Source organism: Artibeus jamaicensis, unplaced genomic scaffold (genome assembly GCF_021234435.1).
Source record: "Artibeus jamaicensis isolate MK-2021 breed Jamaican fruit bat unplaced genomic scaffold, CSHL_Jam_final scaffold_614, whole genome shotgun sequence".
Lineage (NCBI taxonomy): Eukaryota > Metazoa > Chordata > Mammalia > Chiroptera > Phyllostomidae > Artibeus > Artibeus jamaicensis.
The window spans coordinates 1,530,928-1,553,889 of record NW_026522050.1 but is presented as its reverse complement, the minus strand read 5'-3'; the positions used below and the strand labels follow the sequence as shown (position 1 = coordinate 1,553,889).

Here is a 22,962-nt window from a genome sequence, read left to right as displayed (position 1 = left end):
AGCAGCCCTCACCGCGGCCCACATCCTGGCAGTGGCCCCTCTGCCAGCCCAGGGCGTGGCACCCAGCAGGCCCTCTGGGATGCTTGTGAAATGGACACAGGCTCATCCTCCCATCTGCCCTGGTGATGGCGCCCAGGTTCAGTAGGCCCGGTCTGACCAAGCAGCAGGTGGGAGGCAGGGAGGCAGCCCTAGGCCTGGGCAGGAAATACAGATCATGGCAGGCTGTCTCCACGGGCAGCCTGGGGCTGGGTGGAGCAGCTGTAGGCCAGCCCCTCCTGGACCTTGGCTGCCTGGTGAGATCCTGCACGGGCAGGGATGTCCTGGCTGAGAATCCCTTTGTTCAGGGGCCTCCCGTCTACATGACTCCTTGGCCACACTGGGGAGCTGAGGGCTCATCCTAAGCAAGGGAGCCCAGAAGCACTGCTCCTGAGACACCTGGGAACTGGCCTCTCCACCACTGCTGCCTGGCACCCCCACCATGAGGGAGCCACCACCACACTGGTGGCCTGCCCTTCCATGACGAACCCTCAACACTTGGTGCCACAGAAAGATATGCCAGAGGCAGGAAAGGAAAGGAGACAGTGGGCTCAGCTCCCCTCAACCCAGAAGGACCAGCGGAACAAAATCAAACCAGCTTTAATACCAATATAGTTCTCTCTTTTAAATACTATGTTCCCAGGACAGGGCGTAGGAGCAGGGTCTTGGCAAGACGAGTAGAAAGGAAATGTGGAACAAAGTGGAATGGATTGCCCAGGGCCCGCCCACACCCTACCCCGGGCTGCCTGAGTGGAGGGAGAGGTGACAGCAGCTTCCTCTGGTCCAGTTATTGCAGGGGTGAGGGCTGGGCTCCCCTCCACAGCCCCAAAACTTCTCAGGATTATTTCTGCCCTTCAGCCCAGCAAAGCTGGGGGCCTGGGCTCCTCTGATGTGGGAGGGGCCCCTTTGCCTAAAACGGACTTTGGCTAAGGCATGGGGGTTGGGTGGGGGAATGTCACTGGCGAGGCCTGGGCTGCTCAGTAGCTGCTCTGATGGCCCGTGAGGATGTAGAGGTTGCTGTGAGCCCCAGGGTTGTCGGTGGGAATGCTCTCCAGGATGATGTCTCTGGGGGGGGAGAGGAGCGGAGGTGAGCAAGGCAGCACAGTGCCCTCAGGGGCATCTGAAAGGGAGGCCATGTCCTACCTGTGGGCCCCAAGTACTCGGAAGACTCTTGTCTCGTCTGTGATCTCTTGGGTCACCTGGCAAGAAAAAGGTCACTGAGGCTACCCCAGCGAGTCCTCTCCTAAGAGGCAGAGACAGCTGGGTGGAGGGCAGCCAGGCGCCCAAGTCCCACTCACCTCGTTGGTGTCCAGGCTGCGGCCTTGCATTCCATGGCTCCAGAAGGCCAGCACGCTGTCCTGCAGACACACTAGGAGGGGCCGGGATGCCATCAGCCCTGTGCCTGCCCTGAATACGCTGGCTTCCCCAGTCACATCCTGGGCCCCACACTGGGCCACTGGGGTCCTCACAGACCACAGGTAACCAGGATGCCCTTAAAAGGGGCTCGATGGCCTGACTCCTTGTCCTGCTGCCAGCCCCAAGGCCCTGCAAGCCTGGGATATGCCCACCCCCCACTTCTGTCTGGCCACTCACCCACAGTCTCAATGGGGAAGTCAAAGGTCAGCACAGGAGCCAGTGTGGCCGTAGGCTCGCCCAGCAGGTCGACAATCCTCACACAGCCTGCACAGGGAGAGGGCTGGTGGGCGGGGTGGGGCGGCTCCCTCCTGGGGAGGGACCCACATGGCTTCCCTCACCCCCTACCCTCCGCTGTCCGAAGCCCTAACCCCAGGGCACTCACGGTCAAAACAGACTAGGACTGTGTCCCTGTCCACCTGGATCACCTGCTGGGCGGAGCCTGGGAGCCCCTCTGCAGGCAGAGAAGGGAGACATGAGCCACCAGCCCTGTTGTGGCCCCAAGAGGAGGACTCGGGGGACATGCTACTGGCAGCCCTCAGCCACAGGTGCATTTCATTCTCACTCCCTGGCAAGGTCAGGGCTCAGAATCTCACTGCACAGCTGGGGAACTGGGGCCCCGAGAGGCCAAGTGACCCTTTCGCAGGCTCGCAGGGAGCGGACCTGAGCCCCAGGCAGCTGGGGAAGGGCAGAGGCTCTGGAGTCAGGAGAACACGACTCTGGGACTCAGTCGCTGTGTGACCTTGAACCTCTGAGCCTTGTTTTCCTTACCCATAACACAGGCCTGATGATGTCAACCTTGCAGAACCGTTGTGAGGATCAAGAATGAAACCCTGCCCTGGCCAGTGGGTTAGAGCAGGGAACAAAAGCTCACCAGGGTTGCGACTCAATCCCCCATCAGGAGTCATATATAAGAATCAACGAATGAACGCATAAATAGGTGGAACAACAAGTCAATGTTTCTCTCTCTCTCTCAAATCAGTTTTTTAAAAAAGGAGGAAGAAACCCTGTGTGTTTGACCCCTGGTTCGGGGCCTGGGTCACGGCAAGCTCTTAGTCTAGTGCGCTTTGCTTTCTCCTTTACCCACTGCCACCACTCGCTCTGCTCCCGTGAGCTGTCCCAACCCCCACTGTCCTGCTTTTTTGCTCAGAATGGGGGCCACGGGAGCCCGCTGTGCCTGGTTTGGCTCTGCCCCTGTAGCCTCTGCTGCATTGGTCAGTTTTTTCTTAGCTGCCGAGCCTTTGGTCTAATGAAATCTTTTATGGGAGCCCAGCTGAAGGGAGGCTGGGCTTCCGTGGACATACATGCGTGCACACGTACACGCACACAGCAGCCTAGCCCTCCTGCTTACCTGGGGGTATGAGGACATCGGGTGTCAGGCCAGCCTCCAGGGGCAGGACGTGGAACAGGACACGGCAGCCAGGCCCCTCAGGGCTCTCGGCCCCCACACACACCTGCGGTAGCTCCTTCCCTTCCAGGACCAGTGGCTCCAGCAGCCCTGCTGGGCTAGGCAGGGGGCTGGAGAAGTTCTGGGGGCAGCAGGGGTGCTCAGTTCTCCATTTTCCCTCCCAAACCTACTGCTACCCATTGGAGGGTCCCCTGTCCTCACCCTACCCGCCCCCACCTTCAGCAGCAGGAACTTCTGCAGTGGCTCATACCACTGCAGCAGGAGCAGGCTGGCGGGCAGGGCGGCCAGCAGGAAGGTGCTGCCCGTGTAGGGGTTCCGCACTGCAAGAGAGGCAGACCGTGGGCCCCAGGCTGGGCCTGCGCCCAAACCCCTCCCCAGTGCCGTCAGCCCAGCTCTTACCCACACGACACTGCAGGCAGCCTTTGGTGTCAGGAATCTTGGTGGACAGAGCAAAGCGCCTGTAGGGGGACAACCAGGGCCAGCATCATGGGTGCTGTCCATGCGTGAGGCCCCCCCAGAACCCTAAGAGGTGGGCACTATCACCTTCTCTGCCTTACAGGGACGAGACTAAGACCCAGAGAGGCAAAGCCACTCGCTGCTGTAACACAGCTATAAGGGGCCTGGATCTGAGGCTGGTCTCATGGCTCCAGTACCCGCCTCTACAGCCTGGAGTCTGCCCCATCCAGGGATTTGGATCCCAGAATTACCTCCACCTGTGTGACCTTAGGCAAGTCACTTCACCTCTCCCTGCCTCAAGTTCCTCATCTGTGGAATGGGATAACAGGGCCACCTACCTCGTACTGACACATCACAAGCACTCATAGAGGGCTAGCTTTTATCATCCTGTGTTGCTACTTTCCTACCTGTTTCAAGTCACTGAAACTGGAGAAATGAATGAAAAGATGAGAGCACAGGGGACTGGTGCGGATGCAGGTCCTGCTCCACCAGGCAGCCCATCCCTGCCTGCATGACCTGTGTCACAGGCGAGCAGACAGGCCCAGAGGTTAAGACGTGCAGAAAAAGGCAAATGGCCTGCCCCCAGCTGTCTCGGCTGAGCCTGCGGCCATGTGCAGCCACTGGCTGGCTCCCCTCTGTGCCTGGGAAGAAGTGGGCTCCTTGCCTTGGTTACTGGTTGTCCACACACCCCCCCGCCCGCCCCCGCAACTCCCAAGGGACTTTCTGAGCCTGTTTCTCCCTCCAGGGAACAAGACTGCGTGTCACAGCCCTGCCATCTCCTCCCAGTGACCTAAGCCCTGGGTGCCCTCTGTCAGGATGTGGGCCCCACCAAGAAAGCCGACGCCTACCTGTCTGTCTGTCTGTCTGTCTCTGCCCTGTCCTTGCTCTGCTCTCTCCCCTTGTTCCTCCCACTCTCTTCCCCAACTGGCCTTGGGCAGATAGTTTTGTGTCTGATTTTTCCTCCAAGCAATTCTAGTTCTCTGCTCTTTACAGTTGAAGTGGACACCGTGACTCTGTGATTTTCCGAACACACACCCAAAGCGGCCTGTGGCCGGCTGGGGCCATGATGGACCCGTTTCCTGTAGGTCCTGGGCCAAACAAAGACTGGCTGGGGGAATGAGTTCAGCAAGCCCGGGGGCCAGGGCTCCAGATGCGGCCCTCAGCGAGCAGGCTTGGCCTCCCCGGTCTGGCCCACGAGCTTCCGCCACCCACCTGGTCATAACAACACCCAAGGCCACGGCCCAGCCAGCCCCTTGGAACTCTGCCTCGCCCGACCAGCAGCTGATCAAGGTCCCCACTTGCATATCTCCAACTCAATGTGACAACATTCAATTCTGCTCCACCCATAGCTGATGACAGCTCCATCCTTCCCGTTGCCCAGGCCAGAAACTTGGAGTCATCCTTGACTCCTCTTTCTCTCCCATCCACCAGTTGTCAGGAAATCCTGTTGGTTCAACTTTCAAAATAAAACCTGAATCCGACCATTTTCCACTTCCTTCACTGCTACCCAGGCCCAAGCCACCATCGCCTCCCATCTGATAATCTCAATGGGCCCTGAAGGTCTCCTGCTTCCACCCTGATCTCCTCCAGTCTGTTCTCAGTGCAGCAGCTGGAGCGATCCCATGAACAGCTCCGACTACACAGCTCTGCCACAGTGGCTCTCAGGCTGCTCTGAGTCAAAGCTGGAGGCCTCACTGTGGCCGCAAGGCCCTCCTAGGTCACCTCCCTCCCTTTACCCACTGGCCCACACCAGCCTCCTTACTGATCCTCAAACCGGCCAGGCCTGCTCCTGCCCTAGGGCCTTTGCGCAAACATCTCCTCCCCCTGGGATGCCTTCCCTCAGATATTCACGAGGGACTTCCGCCAAGATGGAGGCACAGGTGGAGACGCCGTGCTTCCTCACACAACCAAGTTTAGAGACAACTAAATAATAGCAACAGAAAACACAGCCAGAACACGGAAAATTGAACTTTTCGGAAGTCTGATAACAACAAATTCTTCAGCCTGACCGGTAAGAGGGGCGAAACCAGCAGCTGGCAGAGCGGGGTTGCACAGGAAAACTCGGTCAGACGGACTCAGGCGCGCAGGGTTGGACCTGGTGGGCAACTCAGTGAGCTACCGTGGGGAAACAGCGAGGGAGCAGGGCTGCGGGTTGACTGTGGTTGCGCATTCGCATTCGTGTGTGGATAGACAAGCGAGGGGGTGGGCAATTGGACGAGAGCCAGCAGCCCCAGCAGCAAGCTGCTGCGGAGGGCGCCGCCATTTCCCCGCTCTAACCCCACCTCCACATACAGCATCACAACCCAGTGACCTGGGAGTCCAAGGCTCCACTCCTCATACTTAATGGGAGCAAACAGACCAAAAATGGCTCAAGAAGATCTCAAAGCCCCAGAGCCTATAAATCTAAGCGATGAAGAAATAGCAAAACTCTCAGACGCACAGTTTAAAACACTGGTGATCAGGATCCTCACAGAACGGGTTGATTATACCGACAAATTAGACAAACATATGAAGGCGAAACTAATTGAAATGAATGGAATTGCACAGGAAACCAATAGCAATGAAAAGGAAACTGGGACTCAAATCAATGGAGTGGACCAGAAGAAAGCAAATAATGGCCAAACAGAAAAGAGTCAAGAAGCAAGAATTCAAAAAAATGAGAGTATTAGGAACCTCCAGGACATCTTTAAATGCTCCAACATCCGAATTATAGGGGTACCAGAAGGGGGAAAGGCACAGCCACCAGTGGAAAACTTATTTGAACAAATAATAAAGGAGAATTTCCCCAATCTGGCAAAGGAAATAGACTTCCAGGAAATCCAGGAAGCTCAGAGAGTCCCAAAGAAGCTGGACCCAAGAAGAAACACACCAAGGCACATCATAATTATATTAGCCAAGATTCAAATGAAGGAGAGAATCCTAGAAGCAGCAAGAGCTAAGGGGACAGTAACCTACAAAGGAGTCCCCATCAGACTGTCAGCGGATTTCTCAAAAGAGACTTTACAGGCAAGAAGGAGCTGGAAAAAGGTATTCCAAGTCATGAAAACCAAAGGCCTACAACCAAGATTGCTCTATCCAGCAAAACTTTCATTTAGAATGGAAGGACAGATAAAGTGCTTCTCAGATAAGATCAAATTCAAGGAGTTCATCATCACCAAGCCCTTATTATATGAAATGTTAAAGGGACTTATCTAAGAAAAAGAAGTTAAGCCCTGGCTGGTGTAGCTCAGTGGATTGAGCACGGGCCTGTGAACCAGAGGATCGCGGTTCGATTCCCAGTCAGGGCACATGCCTGGGTTGCAGGCAGGTTCCCTGCAGGCCAGTTCCCTGCAGGGGATGCACTAGAGGCAACCATACATTGATATTTCTCTCCCTCTCTCCTTCCCTTCCCCCTCTAAAGATAAATAAATAACTCTTAAAAAAAAAGAAGTTAAAAAAAAACATGAACAGTGAAAGGACGACAAACTCACAGTTATTAACAACCACACCTAAAACAAAAGCAAACTAAAAGGACAGTTAGATCAGGAGTGGAAACATAGAAATGAAGATCTCAAGGAGGGTTAGCAACAGGGGAGTGGGAGGAGGAGAAGGTACCAAAAATAAGTAGCATAGACAGTAGATAGAAAATAGATGGGGGGGGGGGACAAGAATAGTATGGGAAATACAGAATCTAAAGAACTTGAGACACATGGTCATAAACTAAAGGGGGGGTAATGGTGGGGACGGGAGGGTAGGGTGGAGGGGAATGAAGGGGGGGAATAGAACAATTAACAGCATAATCAATAAAAAAAATAAATTAAAAATACTCACGAGGTTTGCTCCATCACCTCGCCCAAGTCCTTGCTCAGACAACAGTCTCAGCGAGGTCCTTCCTGACCACCCGGCGAAGGACCACCCGGCTCTCTTTAAAACCACAAGCCACGCCCCACACTGCCTGGCCCTCCTCCCCTGCACTTTTCTCCGCAGCACTTTCCCCTCTGTGTAGCCGCACAGGACATACTGCCTTCTCCTGTCGATTCTTTGTCTTCCTCAACGAGAAAAGCTGGAGAACATTAGGGTTTCTTAGTTCACAAAAGCATTTCACACTCCCAGACCACTGCCTGGCACATACTAGGTGCTAAATGAATGAGGGGCTCTACCCTGGACATCCTGTGGGCACCTCACGACACACCCTGCTCCTTCAGAGGTCTCCCAACCCCTCCTTCTCTCTGGAGCTCACTCTGACCCATCCCCAAATCCCGTCAACCCCACTTTCTCCATAGTGTTCTCCACTCCTCACGGTCCTATAGCCAAACCGCCATCATCTTGGGTCACTACACTGTCCTCCTTTCCAGGAGCCCACAGTCTCCTGCTCCAAACCCTCCTCCCCACTGTCCCCACAGCCTGCCAGCAGCTGCCCCCTGGCTTTCATCTCTCTGGTGACACCCTCTCCCCCTCCCCCAGCTCCAGGAGAGGGCACGTGAGCTAGGCCTGCCCCACCCCAGCCCCAGCTCCTCACCCCCTGGCCCAGTGACTGGCTCAGGGGGAGGCATTGGTGTACCTAAGCTACACCAATGAGAATCAGCCCCCAGACTTTTGTGAGAATTACTTGGAAATAGAGGTTCTGATTCCATGGGGTTTTGGCTAGTGGGATGCTGACCTGGAACTGCAGGTACCCATCAATCGGCCAGATAGCCCATGTGAGAATGAAGGTGACAAGGAAAAGGGAGAGATGCAGAGATCCCCGATGACGCCATTCATGCCTGGATCCAGCTAGGCCTGAAGCTAACCCTACTCCTGGACTTTCAGCTACATGAGCCATTAAAATCCCTTTGAATTGAATCGCCTGCAACAAGAATCCTGATTGACATACACAGGGATCCTAAAAGGCTCACAGTACTGCTGCCAGTTGGACAAAGCCCAGCTCCTGGGCCCGGCATCAAAAGAAACTCTCTGCCACCTGTGCAGCTGCCTCTTGGGCTACTATGCCCCACTCCCAAAGGCCAAACACCTTATAACTCCCCAGTCACCAACCTGCACTTGCACTTGCTCTTCCCTCTGCCTGGAAGGCTCTTCCCAACTCATCGGCCCAGAGGACCTCCCCATGCTCCCAAACCCCATGAGCTAGCCTGGCCTCTCTGTGGCCTCCCCGCTCCTCCCAGCTCCCTCTGGTTCAGCTCGGTACCGGGGGCCGACTGTCGAAGATGGACTCATTTGATTTGTCGTCTTCAAGCTCAGCACCAGACCTAGCGCATACTGAGTGCTCAGTGAGCGTGTGCCCTACAGCCCAAGCACCACAGCTTCCACAGTCTGTGAAGTGCTTTCACATCCACTGCCTCCTTCCTACCTCCGCACAAGCCTGGGTCAGGGGGAGAGGAGGTGCTCAACTGTGTTGACGGATGAAGAAACTGGGGCTCAGAGAGGCAAAGCGACGTGTCTAAGGTCACAACATATCTAAGAGCTAAAGTCCCAGTAACGAGCAAGGCCCGAGTCCAACTCTGCCTCTGCCCCTCTGCCTCCCCCTGCTCTCCTCTCCCCTGCACATCGAGGCTCCCCCAGGGTCCCCGACCTGGGGATGATGCGCTGGGTGAGGCGGTTGGTGGGGATGGAGAGGGGAACCTGTTGCTGTAGTCGCCGCTGCTCAAATAGGCCTGGGAGGTCGTGGGCCCAGATGTGCGTGGATTTCCCTGCCAAGGAGGGAGGGCAGGGCTCAGAGTGTGTCGGTGGGTGGGATGCACCCCTGCCTACCCCAAGCCCCGCCCACTCTGATGTGTACCTGAGAGTGACAGCAGCACATTATTCACGCAGTAGAGCCAGGTGCAGCGGTGTGAGATCAGCTGTAGGCCGCAGAGCAACCAAGGGAGAGGCAGTCAGCACCCCAGGGCCCCCCCGAGGCCCTTGCCCTCTGCAGCAAGCCCGGCCTCACCTTCTCCAGCGTGTCCTCGTGCAGCTCATGCAGGTTGAGGGTGTAGATGCCTTCCTCGGCCCCCACCACCAGGAACTGATCTGCAGGTTTGGGTGCAGGGTCAGAGGTCAGTCACTTGCCCTGACCCAAGCTGGGGAGTCCCTGGCTCCTGCCTCCTCTCTACCCCTGGCGTACCCCGGGTGACAGGGTGAATCCATGTGACAGCAGCATGGATCCGCAGGGGACAGCCATTGAAGACCTTGGAGAAGCAGGCACCCATCTGGGGGAGGCAAGAGGCCGGTAAGGAAGCACGGGGACAGTGGGCAGCGGGGCTGCAGGGTGGTGGGGCTGACACTTACGTGCACCTTGGGGGTTGGGGGGAGCCCATGGCAAGACGATCTCTGGGAGGGAAGGGAGGAGTCAGGGCCAACGTGGCACCCGGGCCTCCCACCTCCCCAGTCCCTCTGTAGCACCCCCTCACCTCAAGATCCTCCCTGTGCTTCACAGTGGCCCAGGCAGTGGGGAGAAGTCGGGGGCTGTCAGGGCCTGGGGGAGGCTGGGGTGGGGTTCCTGCGAGCAGAGACCCCGAGTAAACTCCAGCCCCAGCCCCCACCCTTGGCCTGCTGCCTGGAGCCTGGGACTCACCTGGGGGCCTGGACAGAGCATCCTCAGCTGGAGCCTCATGGGGGGATGGCCCCAAGAATGGGGCTCGCTTGATGGTTCCCGTGGCGTCATCTGGAGAGTCCAGCTCCTGGCAGGAAGGGCAGGGGCCCAGCCCAGCAGTTAGCAGGGCACCTTGTAGCTTGGTCCCACCCCAACTGCCCCTCTACAGCACTTTCTCCCACCCCAGCTCCAGCTTCCCTCCAGTCCACACCTGGAGTTCCAAGGCTGGCCGGATGGTCAGGCTCCTATGGCAGGTAATAAGAGGGAAGTGAGGCAGGGGATGGGACTGGGCCCAGGCCTGGGCCCACTGCCCCACCCCTCCTCTAGGCCTAGCCCTCACCTTTCCTCCAGGGCCTCCTGGACTGACTGCAGCAGGCTCCTGGGCAGGGAGGGGAAGGGCTCAGAGCTCAGCCTTTTCTGCAGCTTCCAAACCCTCCCCTACAGCTTCCCTTTCCCTCACTCACCCACTCAGCTCCTCCTTTTCCAGCAGCATCCACTCCTCTTCCCACTGTGGGGAAACCACGTCAGAAAGATGGGGAGAGAGACAGATAGGCAATGTGAGAGGGTGATCAAGAGGTTATGGGGGAGAGAGAAGACAGACAGATGGAAAGGGAGACAGCCCTGGCTGGTGTGGCTCCATGGACTGAACGCCTGCCTGCAGACTAAAGGCTTGCAGGTTCCATTCCCATTCAGAGCACATGCCTGGGTTCTGGGCTGGCTCAGGTCCCCAGTAGGGGGCGTGCAAGAGGCAACCACACAGTGATGTTTCTCTCCCTCTCTCTCGCCCTTCCTCTCTCTCTAAAAATAAATAAATAAAATCTTTAAAATAAAAAAGGGATACAGTAATAGACTGGTGTGAGAGAAAGAGGAAGACAGTGAGAGGCAAAGAGAGAAGGCATTGTGAAAGAGAGACAAACGACAGAGAGCAAGGCAGAGAGAGACAGACCGTGGGAGTGAGGAAGTGCTGACAGTGAGGGACGTGAGTCAGCCAGCCAGTGACAGACACGAGACTGAGGCCGAGAGAAACGTGCTGCACATAGTGGGCTGGGGGCTCAGGCATGTGACAGACGCCCTTTTTAGAAAGGTGTGGTCACCTTGCCCCCTTCCAGAAGGACTTGGCCCAGGAAGGAGCCCCAGCCTTCCACGTCCCTGGGTGGGACAAGCCTGCCTGGACAGCTGTCCTAGGCCCGAGGGCAGTGCTACAGAGAGCCCTGATTTGCAATGCCCGACCTCCAGCGTAGCGCCCTGGCCCGCCCAGGCCGGGCCCCAGCCCGCCCCACACAGCACCCTGCCGCAGAGCCGGCCCTCTCACCGGCTCATTCAGCGGGTCCGTTTCCTTCCTTCGTGGGGCACCGAACTTCACCTGGTGAACTGGAGGGCCCAGCGTACACAGGTTGGGGGAATGAAGACTTCAGGACTTACCCGCACGCACATCAAATCCACACATGCCACCCCCCCACCGAATCCACACACTCGGCCCCCCACCAAACCACACAAGCAGCCCCCCCAACTCGACTGACTCACACTGGATCTCTGAGGGGGTCCTCTCGGCCTGGCCATGCTGACCCCGGGAGTGAATGGTGTCTGGAAACATGTCATAAGTCTAAGAGAGAACACAAACAGTGGGCACACACCACGTTCAGTGTGCCTCACACGCATCGGCCCTCTGAGATGGAGTGGCACCCTCATTTCACAAATGAATAAACCAGCACACAGGGGCAAGTGACTGGCCAAAGGTCACATAGAAAATAGAAAATGGCTGAGCAAGGGTCACGGTCAGCCTGGGTCAAGGGCAGAAACCTATCAAAGGGTAGAGCAGAGAGGCAAGACCAGCTCAGGGAAAATTCCTAATGGGTGGCTCCCTGTGCTGGAAATATTTGAGTTAAAGGGCCCTTGACCTATATCACCACTGCACTCCCTGCAACCGGGCCAGACCTCGACCCAGTTCCCCAGAGGCCCTCACTTACCTCCAGGTCGCAGTCGTCTGGGGAGGGGGCGCCCAGGTGGGGGTCATTGGCCTTGTCCAGCAGCTGTGTGAGGAGAGCCCGAGGGAGCTGCTGCGCAGTGAACGGGTGCTGGAGGGTCGAGGAGCGCTCAGGTCAGTCTCTGGCCCCCGGGCCCCTGCTTTCAGGCACTGGGCCCCCTGCCCCACCCCCTGCCTCCCACCTGTAGAAGCTTCTCTGCTGTTGGCCTCTTCTTGGGGTTCTTGGTCAAGGCCAGCTTGAGGAAGTGGTGGAAATTCTGGGTCCTAGTGGGCACAAGAGCCCCCAGCGCCCAGACCCAGGTCAGCCCTCACGCAGAGCATCCTGCCACCTCCCCTGCCACCACTCCAGAGAAGTCTGCCGGGCTTGCCCAGGAAGGGGCCAACCCGAGGCCATGGGCAGCTGGCCTGAGCAATACTGCTGTTGCGACATGGAGGATCCTCCATCAATAACCATATGCCCTTCTTCCCTGTCCACACCGGTCCCAGGCCCACGGGGGGGGGGGGGAGGGCAAGCCCCTCCCACAGTCTGCAGAAAGCCAGAGGTCAGGGGTCTTGAGGCTACACCCTGAGAGGTGGAAGACAGCTCCTCTACCCCCATAAAGACTGGCTAGAAAGGGGGCCCCGGCCAGGGACATGGGCTCTCACCAGCGAGTCTTGTCCCTCAGCTTGGGTGGCTGGAAGCTGCTCTTGGACATGAGCATCAAGGCCCTATAGAGAGCAAAAGGTCAGGAGTTGAGGGTAGGCAGGGCCTTAGGGGTCAGGCAAGGGGCAGGCATTCCGCTGACCTCATGGGGTGCAGATGGAACAGTGGGGGCTGCAGCTCGCCCAGCTCAATGGCTGTGATGCCCAGGGCCCAGATGTCACACAGCTCATTGTAGCCACCTTTGCGCTCCACGGCAGCCACCTCAGGGGCCATCCTAGAGGCAAAGTCACAGATAGGATGGCCAGGGGACCCCCTGTGGCCCCTGGCCCCTCAGCCCATGGTGCAGCCTCACCAGTATGGAGTCCCAATGAAAGACCTCCTCTTAGCCACAGACGCCGTCAGCTCGCCTGACACCCCAAAGTCAGCTGCAGGGAGAAAAGCTACTCGAACCCGCCCTCTGGCTGCCACTCCCCACCCACCCCTAAGCCCAGGATGCACCTGGCAGAGCTCAAACAGCAGGTGGACCAAGTTCAGCTACAACTGCCAAGGCCAGGTTCCCCTCTTGGGAAGGGTCAACCACCCTCTATTGCTGACCAAATGCCAGGTCCCATGTTGAACTGCATAGAGACCCAACCACATCTAACTTCTATGAGGAAGGTAAGACCCTTCTACTTGATGGTGAAACGGAGGTCTGAGGTGTAAAGTGACTTGCCCAAGGACACCCAGCACTTGAACACACACTTTGCGACTCTAGGAGTTCCCACAGAACCCTCACCCTGATTGTGTTCCCAAGGTACTGACCCAGCTTGACATCTCCCTGGAGGGTGAGGAGAAGGTTGGCTCCCTGTAGGAATGGAGAAGAGAGAATCCCATCTGGGGCCCCCAAGAGCCTTCCCCTCACTCCCCCGACACCAGACCCTACCTTGATATCTCTGTGGATCTTCCCCTGAGAATGCAAGTGGTGCAGCCCCTGGGGACAGAGAGGAGCCCGTGAGAGCAGCTGTGCAGTGCCATCCCACCTTCCCTGAACCCCCTCTGAGGACTGGGGCCCCCCCACCCAAGCAGCTTCCTCCTCCCCTCTCCTCAAACAGGAAGTGACTGAGCCAAGAGGGAAATGGGCTGCTTCCGGCAACAGGGCTGGGGCCCCTTCTCCCAGGACCCACAGCCCCTCAGGGCCAAGGCACTCCACCCCCCAACACACTGGCCAGCTGGGCTCCCTGCCCAGAGCTCCTGGGGACTGGGCGTGTGAGCAGCCTTGTGGGCCTAGCTACCTTCAGTGCCTCTCGGCAGACATAGGCAATCTGCAGTTCCTCCAGGGGCCCGGTGGCTGAAATGGAAGGGGTGAGGGCTGGCATGAGGGTCTGGGGAATATGCTGACCCTCCCAGGCCACCCTGGGTCAAGGAAGCAGCAGGCAGTCTGGAATACAGAGCCCAGAGAAGGCTAGTATTTCTCTCAAGGTCACACAGCCAGTGATGAGTAGGCTTGGGCCCCAGCTCTTCCCTCCTGCCACAGGTTGGGATAGAGGGTGGGAAGAAAGCTGTGGCCCTCTGGGGCCTGGAGTCCTGGCCCTCACCATGATAAATCTCCTGCAGGGACCCCCCTCCGCAGAACTCCATGCAGATCCACAAGCGGTCATTCCTGGTGGGACACAGACCTGGGGTGGGCACATGGCAGGGCCACACATAGGGGCTGCCTGAGTGTGGGCAGGGAGGTAAAGCAGCCTCACCTGAGATAGCTGCCAATGTAGGCCACCACATTGGGGTGGTGGCACTCACGCAGGATGGTGATTTCCTGTTGCAGGGAGCTGATGTCGTCCCCTGGGGAGCACAGGACATCACGAGGGGAGCCTCAGAGGGATCGCCCTGACTCAGTGCCCTCATCTGCCGATGAACACAGAGTGCTTCCTCCCTCCAAGCCAGGCAGGTGCCGCGGGACTGAACCTCCAGGGGCCTGCCTCTCAGGGGGCATCGGAAATGTCAACTCTCCGCCCCTCACACCACGCAGCCAGGCTCTCTGCCCGCCCTCCAGCGCAGAGGCCCTGGCTCCCGGCCCTCACCTGGGTCTAGCTTGACTATCTTGACCGCGGCCAGTTCGGACGTGACCGTGTCTCGGGCCTACAGAGACGGAGTGGGGGGGGGGGGAGCGGAATGAGGAGGGGGGCGGGACTGGGGGCTGGATCTCTTTGGCACCCTCCTTGCCGCTCCCCCGCCCGTCCAGCCACACGACGCGCACCTTGTAGACGTCGCCATAGGTCCCGGTCCCCACGCGCTGCAGCAGCTCAAAGCGGTCCCGCGGATCCTGCAGCGACACGTCCCGCAGCAGCGCCATGGCCCGGCGCCGGGCGGGCCGGCGGACGGACGCGCGAACTGCTGAGCGGAGCCGGCGCGAGCGGCGTGGGGCGGGGCGGGGTAGGGCGGGCGCCGGTGGCTCGGAGGCCGCGGGGGCGGGGCCGGGGCCTGGGGCGGGGACTGGCCGGGAGGAGGCGCCCAAGGGACAGGCCCTCCAGCAGGGAGGGAAAACCCCGAAGCGCTGCGGAGCCTCGCGGAGTACGGCAGGCCGAGGCCCTTCAGCCAGCCACGGATTCCTTGCGTTCTACAGGTGGCAGGCCAGAAGGTGGAGGATAGAAGAGGCGCCCTACAACCCGCTGCCCAAATTCCCAGACGAAACACAGACATGTTTTGTTTTTTTAAAAAATGTATTCATCTTCCTTGGAACTGAAAAATAAATCTATGTACAAAACAGATATAGGCTCCCCTCACCCACTCCCAAACCCCTGCAGATTTCCTCCAGGGTCCCCGGAGAAGGGCTGGACCAGGGGAGGTTCCCAGAGGGTCGGGAGAGGTCTGCTCTGATCCAGCGCCAGATAGGAAGGGGACGGAGCTCAGGACTCACACAGGCTGAGCTCCGTAACCTGGAGCAGTCTCGTATCCCGGACTAGTGGGATAGCGAGGGGAAGCAGCTAGGATTTCCAGCTTCTGTAAACACCCCTTAAATTCTTTGGGGTAGGAGGCTTGAATTCCCAAGGGGTGGGATTCTAGGGTGTAAGTGTTCTCTGAGCAGGTCCTTGGTTCCTGGGCAGGAGGCGGGACCTGCATGTCTAGGGTTTAGGGTGAAACTTGAGCCGCACGGGCTGAGAACGGCCCAGAGGAACATGGATCAGGCCTACGGTTGGAGAGCCTGAGCGCTCAGGTGGGGCCTGAGTTTCCCGTGGTTGGAGCTTTAACGACTGGTGATGGGGCCCAGGGTGAGGTTTCAACTGGCCCAATGGGACACTGAGGAATGGCATCTACATATTCCAATGTCGAGCACTGGGGTGAGTCTGACACCGGGCCAGAGCCTTTATTCCGGGGAGGGGGGTGCTGGGGTGGAGCCTGATGAGGACTGAGGAGTGCGAGGGTAGTTCAGAGGCCCTTACGCTGCCGCTTAAGGAAGGAAAGAGTGTAGTCGCTGGGTGTAGACACCTTCTGCTTCTTCATCTGCACTTGCGATTGCGCGGTGAGCTGCAGCTTGATGGCGCTCGAGTTGATCTTGGTGGCCACCAGCAGCTCCTTCATGCCCTTCATCTTCTCGCTCTGGAAAGTGAGCACCGGACCCTCTTGTGGAGGCGATGCGGCAGCCGCAGGCGCTGGGACCGTGCTGCCGCCTTCAGGACCACGGGCAGTGCTTGGGACAGTCCCTGGGGGCTTCCGGGAGGGCCCTGGCACCACACCCTGCCCGGCGCCCAGGCCCTTGTCCAGCGCTGGCCTCTTGGGCGGCGGCTCCCCCAGGGCCTTGTCCAGCGCTGGCCTCTTGAGCGGCGGCTCTTCAGGCTTAGACTCCCGGCGGGGGCCGCGCCGCCGGCCTTCCCTGACCTCCTCACCCCAGGGCTCCTCGGCCTCAGCTGCCTCTGACTCACGGCTCACTATTCGCACCTTCTGCCGCACCTGGGGCGAATAGGGAACGCAGGCTGAGAGAAGGGCTGCGGCCCAGCGGCTGCATTCCTAGGGCCCAGCCTCAGCCACCATGGTGAGGCCTCAGTCTCATCCGCACCCAGGAGATGAGCAAATCCCCTTCAGGGCCATGAAGGTTCTGGCTCCTCTGTTGCTGCTGCCACCATCTACCCTCCCCAGTCCCACTGCGCAGCTGCCCCTCACCTGTCCTTCGAAGCGGCCTAGGGACTGCACGAGGTAGGTGGCCCAACCCACGTGCAGCACCGGCGTGGGGCTGCCCTCTTCCCACTTGCAGATGCCATCGTAGAAACGCAGCAGATGGGCGAAGCACTCTGGGTCCTGCAGGGCGGACCCCTGGCTCTGGGAGCCCTGGGTGAGGGGCAAAGGAGGGCACAGATCAGAACCCCTTACTCACCCCTTATCGGAGGGGACAGGCCAGGCCCCTCATCTCATCAAACAGCCCTGGCTCCGGAAAACATGCCCATAGGAGAGAATTCTTAGAACCCCCTTCCTTTTACAAAACCAGCCAGACTCAGAGAAAAAGAGAGACCATCCCTTACCTCCACCCCACCCCTCAACTGAATAAGGAGCCCTGGCCATGAAGAGATGGGCTTCACCCCATTCACCTGAAGGAGCAGGGTAGAAACCCCTCAAGTACCCCCAGTTCCCTCAAACCCAAGACCTGGGCTAGTGAGGGACAGAACAGAGCGGTGTGTGCTGGGCAGTCCCCAGACTGGGCAGCAGTCCCCATCCCGTGACCAGGAGCCCTGACCGAAGGGAGGCGAACACAGGGGAGACTCAGCTTTCACCTGGGTCTGCTCCCCCGGCCGCTCCTCCCCAGCCTCCAGCAGGCTGGCTGCCTCCTTCAGCAGGTTGGGGATGACATCATTGGCTACTTCAAAGAATTCCTTGTAGATCTCCTCGTCTTCCCGGCAGTAGTTGTAGCTATGAGAGCAGTAGGGCACTGTGGGGCCCTGGCTGTGGTGGGTGCCCCCAGGGACCTGGTGGGGGGTGGGACCCAGATTCCTGTCCCTGGATCATCTAGGGACCAGGTGAGTGGCTGTGGTCCTCACCCCAAAATGACGGTGTCTGTGTCAGCCCAGAGCAGGAGTGAGGAAAGGGGCGTGGGGCAGGGGTGCAGGCTTTACTGCCAGATGATAGTGGTTGGCACTGGGAGGCGAGGGGAGGGAGGGAAAGGCATGAGACCCTCATCAGGGTCCCTACCTCCTGGGTGATGGTAGCCTTGGCTGCCTAGGGGTTAGAGGAAGGGGTGGGGCTTGAGACCCAGGCCTCACTCCTGGACAAGGGTGATTGGAAATTGGGTGGAAGGGGAGGAAAGAATGGGCTAGGGCCCTCCTAGTTGGGGGGATCCTCACTCTTGGATGACAGTGGCTGTGTCAGCCCAGGCCTGCAGGGCTTCGCGCACATTGCGGTTGCGACAGTGGTAGCCGGCCAGGTACATGTAGGGGTAGATGTGCTCGTCCCGGTAGTAAGTCTTGGCCGAGGCAATGCCCTGGGAACAGAGCAGAGGGGCCTCAGGGAGGCAGCCCCTGCTGCACCGTTTGGCACAAATGTCCCATCAGATCACACCAGAAGGTGAACTAGGCAAGATCCCAGAGAGTCTCATCTCCTGTCCCACCTCCACACCCTCGTATCCCCTCTAGCAGGGCTCCTCCCTGGGTCTGCAGGACTGCTTGCTGAGGCCTGGGTCAGAATGCAGATGGGGGGGACCCCCACAGAACAAGGACTGGGGAAGGGAAGAGGCCCACCCTCCGAGCTCAGGGCATGCCCCTTCCCAGGCTTTCCCACACACCCCTACACAAACACCAAAGCCTTCCAAACTCAGCCCGATGTCCCTTTAACCCCCACACCCACCAAGTTAACACCCCTTCCTCAGTGCCTCCACATTCGACCTCTGTCATGCTCCATGAAGGACAATGAGAGGCAGTGGAAAAAAGCAAAGCTGAAGGGACAAATCCCGGCCGCACCACTCCCAGAACACGCCTCAGGCAGTGCTGAATACGTACAGGGCAAATGCAAATACACCCAAGGTTCTCTCACTTGCCCCCTCCCAGTTCCCAGGTAAACCCCAGCCACTGTTGGGTCTCCCCTCTGTACCCTCCTGAAATGTCCCCACCTTGTGGTAGAGAGTGAGTGGGTCTGGCCGGCCAGGGGTGGGCTCCAGCTCCTCCAGATCTGCCAGGTTTCCCAGTGCCATGGGGTACCTGGGGAAGGGTCATGAGCTCAGGCTGTCACCTGGCCTCCCAATCCCCGAAGGCCCAGCCTGGCCACTCCCTCTACTGACCTTTCCAGATGTCCCAGGTCATAGAGCAGCCAGAGCAGCTTCTAGAAACCAAAAGATAGAAAAAGTATGAACTAGAGGAGGGAGCAGGGAGAAGTCCTCAGTCTGCCAGAGGTGGGGTGCAACAGCAGGGACCTCCCACCAGGTGGGGAAGGCCAGAACTTAGGACCCAGCCTCTTACTGGAGTCAAAGCCATTTCACATCTCAGTACCACTCTCCCAAGAGCCTTGGGCAGGCCGGGCCAGGCATCACTAACCATGTTGCAAAAGGGGAAGCTGAAGCCCGGGGAGGGAAAGTGCCCCTGCTCGAGGGCCCACAGGCACAGCTTACCTGCTGCAGCTGCAGCAGCTCCAGGGAGTCAGTGTGCAGGTCAATGGAAGGGTTGATGGCGCACACCATGAATGCCACCTCCATCTTGCGGTCACAGCGCATGTATGATCCTTTCAGGTACAGCCAGCTCTTAGGAGAGGACAAGACCAGATGTCTCGTGGTGAGCTACCTGTGCCCACTCCAGGGAATGACAGCCGGGAAAGAGGCCCTTCTGTGTCCCCTCCTGACATATATAAGTGGTGACTGGAAGAGGGGAGTGTGGCCCAGGGAAGCAGCCCCTGGGGTAGTGTCTGCTGGAGTGTGAAGGTAGCAGGGGAAGGGGCAGTACCCGCTCAGCCACGCCCGCATTGACGGTCTGGCCCCTCCGGTCCTCATTGCCCTTGCCATGCCAGGTGACCTCAGCGGTCTGCTCTCCATTGGGTCCAAACACAACCCAGGCGTGGTCCTCAGACAGGGCGAGGTGGACATCCCGGAGACCCAGGGCCTGGCAGGCCCCCACCACAGCAAAAGCCACGCCAGAGCTGTCCAGTTTGGTGCCTGTGGAAGGGGGAGCTAATGAAAGAGGGCGGGGGGGGGGCCTGGGGGGAGGGGTCTAGGCAGTGGTAGGCAGTGTTCCCTCCCACCCTCACTCCCCCACCTCTCCATCCCCTCCCCACTGTGTGTTCAGAGCCTTGCTCTCCCCATTCACATCCCCCATCCGCACACCTTCCAGGACCTTCCTCATTCCACCCAGCCTTTTGCTCTGTCACATCTCTTTCTCTGCAATCACCTTATTTATTTATTTATTTAAAGAATTCCCTCACTTTATTATGCCTATCAGGTTATAATAGAGTGGGCAAAAACACCGCCTCTGGCCAACACTCTTTTTCCCACACACCCACTGGCTAACACTCCTAATTCACCTCGCACTCTTTTCCCTGCTTAGCTCAGAAGCAGCCTCAGGTTCCTTCTCAATATGGTGCTCCCGGATACAACTGCCAGTCAATGGGCATGGAGCAAAGGAAGATCTTTGCCAGCCCTGAGACCTAAGCCATCACTTGAGGTGAAGCCCTTAATCTGTTCCCTTTCAAAACGTTTTCATAGATATTTCATTTAATTGTCTCAAATGTAGCTAGATTTTGGCTCCTCACCCCCCAAATCTGTTGCTGTCCCCTGAGCCTCATACTGGGCTGCAGGACTCCTATAAGCTGCTCAATGGCAGGGATGGGGGGGTGGCGCTAAGGGGACAGAGGATGGTTAATGGGTTTGGAGCCAAGTGATTGGGATCTAGTCCCAGCCTTGCATTCTGTGTGACTCTGGCACATCGCTTCCCCTCTCTGGGCCTGCTTCCCTAACTGCATGGGTTAGTTAACACCTGCCCCACCTCACAAGGCCTGCAGGTCTCAAAAGGGCTCTGCAAACCAAGTGTTGTGAAGAGGTGGGTCAAGGTCTTCAGTTGGGACGGGATTATCCCTCCTTGCCAACTGTGAGGCTCCAACCTGTGATGAAGCTGAAGAGGGACTGAATGTGGGCTCGATCCTTGAAGTAGGAGCGGCTGAGGCTGTTCCAGATGACATCCGAGACCTTCTTCACCAGCTCGCGGCTGGAGACACCCCCCTCTCGGGGGTACAGAGACAGGTCCACAGCACCTCGGATCTGGGCGGTGAAGCGGGCATAGAGCGCAGCGACGATGGATAAGTCAGCCACTGGGAAGTAGGTGAAGCCACCAGGTGGGTCAGGCGCAGGGATGGGCTGGAAGGTGAGCTCGGGCACATTGGTGGGGATGACGCGGTTGACGGCTAAGAAATGCTCCACGAAGCCCAGTACTAAGGACAGGAGGACCAGGTCAGGCTCCTCTCGGCCTAGCTCGGCTGCGAACAGGCGCACCACGTCATCAATGGTGCGTAGCGGGAACAGTGTCTTCTGGGCGGCCTTCAGCCCCATGGCGGCGGTCCTAGGCCTGCGGGCGAGCCGGGGAGGAAGAGTTGGGTGGGCACAGCAGGAGAGCCCCCTCCCAGGCTCCGCTAAGGTTCCACTCCCCCCCACACACACAGACACACAATCCCTTGCTTCCCTATCTCCTTCACCCTCCGCACATCTGTTCCTGCGCCGATGAGACCCCCTCAGCCGAGGCTGTAGGGCCTCCTCATCCCCTAAGACCCCGGGAGCCACGGCCCCTATTGGCGTGCGCCTCTAGATCCGCGCTGAGGACCGCCAATGGCCGTCCCGCTCCCTCTCTACGACCGTTCCCCCAGGCCCTAGAGTCCGTCCGGAAGGCACCCTCTGGCCAACCCCCCCAAATCCCAATTAGAGTCCTACACTCAGTCCCCCGCGCCCACCTCCACGCTTACATCCCACACCAGGCACGGCGGCGCCCGCCGCCTGGAGCCTGCTGGGAAATGGAGTTCCGCCCCTCGGGCCGCACTGCCTGCCGGGAAGTGGAATCCCGGGCCCTCCCCAGCCGCTGGGGAACCTGGAAATGGTGGCCAGCGGCGCCAGTTCACTGTGGCTTATGGGAGTGGTAGTCGCTGCTCTGGGCACCAGAGAAGTAGGTGAGGAGTGGAGGCAGCGCCACCTTTCTGAGGTCCTCAGGATTTGGTCATTCCTTTTCACGCAACCAGGTAGCCGATGAACCGCAGTGCATTCTGGAAGGTGTGGTCCGGAGAGTGACCTGGCACCTTCAGAAGGTCACTGGGCTTTTGTAGGTTATCACGTGTCAGTAAGATACGAGGAAAATGGGTACTTTCCAATGCTGCTGCGGTATAAATGTGTGCAGCCACTTGAGTTCGACATTTTTCGGAATGTATTCACAGGTAAATGTGCTTAATCTATGTCTAGCAGTTCTTCCCATGAGATGCACAGAGCAGCATGGGAAGAACCATTGCAGCCCTGACTTGTGTGGCTCAGGGGGTTGGGCGGAGTCTCGCAAACCTGGTCACAGGTTCAGGTACTGGTCAGGGCACAAACTTGAGTTGCCTCCGGTTAGGGGGGTGGGGGAGTGAGCTTCTCCCTCCCTTTCCCCCCTCTCTAAAAATAAATAAATAAAATCCTTAAAAAATATATTAACAAAAAAATACAATAAAAAATAAAAGGGTACAAAAAATAAAGTTACACTTAAAGAAATACTGAGAACCGTTGCAGTTGTTTGTAATAGGGTAAAAGTTAGAAGAATGGCATAGCTCTGTCGTAAAATTGCTCTTCAGGACACGCTGTTGAAGGGGAAAAGCTGCAGAACAGCATGTTCGATAGGATAGTGTCTATAATTAACACTTTATTTTATTTTATTTTATTTTATTTTATTTTATTATTTTTTATGACTCCAGCTAAGCTCATTTTTTGGCCCCAGGTCAGCCCTCCAAAGGGTTTCCCAGCCAGTCACCTCAAGACTTCTTCCTTGGCAGGTCTTTCCATCACCTCAACCCTTGACTTCTGGTACCACTTGCTGCTGCCACTTGAGCTCCAGTCTCTGTCCCACAGCCGTGACCAGGAGCTCAAAGCATGACTACCAGTTTGAAGATACCCACAGACTTGGCAGGAACCATACCACCCTTGGGCAGCCCAGGTGACAGATTCATAGCCTCCAAGTTATTAGGGTGGGGCACGTAGACCTCCTTAGTGTAATCAATGACCCCCCGCCTCCTGGGCATACAGACACTTCTTCCCCAGCCCCACATGGCCACCTGGGTGCCGCAAACATGGCGCTGAGTCCCAAGGACATTGCTGGTGTGAACCTAGTGACTCTCCATTTTCTCGATGTCAAAGCGAGGCAGAAGATAGGAGGGAGGAACTTCCAGAGGTGCCCCAGGGCTACGATAAAGGACACCGATACAGGGCAGAGACTCTGTTCTAAGACAGGTTGTTCCTGCTTTCTGAAAAAGTGCTGCAACACAGTGACGTGTGAATGCACCTGGGCAGAAGATGCTACATGACCCCT

At 58.0% G+C, this 22,962-nt stretch overlaps 2 protein-coding genes across 10 annotated transcripts; both read right to left on the bottom strand.

Moving 5' to 3' along the window:
* Window positions 1-618: 618 nt before the first annotated feature.
* On the bottom strand, window positions 619-14,884 carry MAP4K2 (mitogen-activated protein kinase kinase kinase kinase 2). Of its 8 annotated transcripts, none has more exons than XM_037146463.2 (32): window positions 14,721-14,884; window positions 14,545-14,602; window positions 14,215-14,305; window positions 14,062-14,126; window positions 13,759-13,814; window positions 13,410-13,457; window positions 13,289-13,304; window positions 12,840-12,912; window positions 12,630-12,761; window positions 12,490-12,552; window positions 12,027-12,108; window positions 11,828-11,935; window positions 11,385-11,463; window positions 11,173-11,231; window positions 10,325-10,368; window positions 10,201-10,239; window positions 10,072-10,105; window positions 9,843-9,948; window positions 9,679-9,767; window positions 9,557-9,598; window positions 9,393-9,477; window positions 9,219-9,298; window positions 9,069-9,129; window positions 8,862-8,979; window positions 3,257-3,315; window positions 3,074-3,177; window positions 2,801-2,978; window positions 1,835-1,903; window positions 1,630-1,716; window positions 1,335-1,405; window positions 1,180-1,235; window positions 619-1,101 (listed from the first exon to the last, which is right to left on the bottom strand). In XM_037146463.2, the coding sequence occupies exons 1-32, from the start codon at window positions 14,814-14,816 to the stop codon at window positions 1,014-1,016; spliced, it is 2,436 nt and encodes an 811-aa protein (XP_037002358.2). In that variant the 5' UTR covers window positions 14,817-14,884; the 3' UTR covers window positions 619-1,013. The 8 variants fall into 8 exon arrangements, with proteins under 8 accessions (XP_037002358.2, XP_037002357.2, XP_053515176.1 ...); XM_037146462.2 differs by having other exon boundaries at window positions 13,289-13,331; window positions 14,721-14,883; XM_053659201.1 differs by lacking the exon at window positions 14,062-14,126 and having other exon boundaries at window positions 13,263-13,331.
* A 918-nt stretch (window positions 14,885-15,802) lies between these two features.
* On the bottom strand, window positions 15,803-21,488 carry MEN1 (menin 1). 2 transcript variants are annotated; one of them, XM_037146502.2, is made up of 10 exons: window positions 21,380-21,488; window positions 20,528-20,988; window positions 19,378-19,586; window positions 19,050-19,178; window positions 18,723-18,763; window positions 18,555-18,642; window positions 17,794-17,930; window positions 17,227-17,362; window positions 16,622-16,786; window positions 15,803-16,411 (listed from the first exon to the last, which is right to left on the bottom strand). In XM_037146502.2, coding segments are annotated over exons 1-10 (1,890 nt in total). In that variant the 5' UTR covers window positions 21,382-21,488; the 3' UTR covers window positions 15,803-15,889. The 2 variants fall into 2 exon arrangements, with proteins under 2 accessions (XP_037002397.1, XP_037002396.1); XM_037146501.2 differs by having other exon boundaries at window positions 21,368-21,465.
* Window positions 21,489-22,962: the final 1,474 nt, after the last annotated feature.

Coding starts and splice junctions, on each gene's coding strand:
- MAP4K2 (XM_037146462.2), bottom strand. CDS start 14,816: ATGGCGCTGCTGCGGGACGTGTCGCTGCAGGATCCGCGGGACCGCTTT. Junction 9,478..9,556: donor CCCCAACCCCCAAGGTGCAC/GTAAGTGTCAGC, acceptor TGCCTCCCCCAG/ATGGGTGCCTGCTTCTCCAA. Junction 1,236..1,334: donor GCAGCCTGGACACCAACGAG/GTGAGTGGGACT, acceptor TTTTCTTGCCAG/GTGACCCAAGAGATCACAGA.
- MEN1 (XM_037146502.2), bottom strand. Junction 19,587..20,527: donor CCTCTTCAGCTTCATCACAG/GTTGGAGCCTCA, acceptor CCCCTTCCACAG/GCACCAAACTGGACAGCTCT. Junction 17,363..17,793: donor ACAGCCACTGTCATCCAAGA/GTGAGGATCCCC, acceptor CTGCTCTCATAG/CTACAACTACTGCCGGGAAG.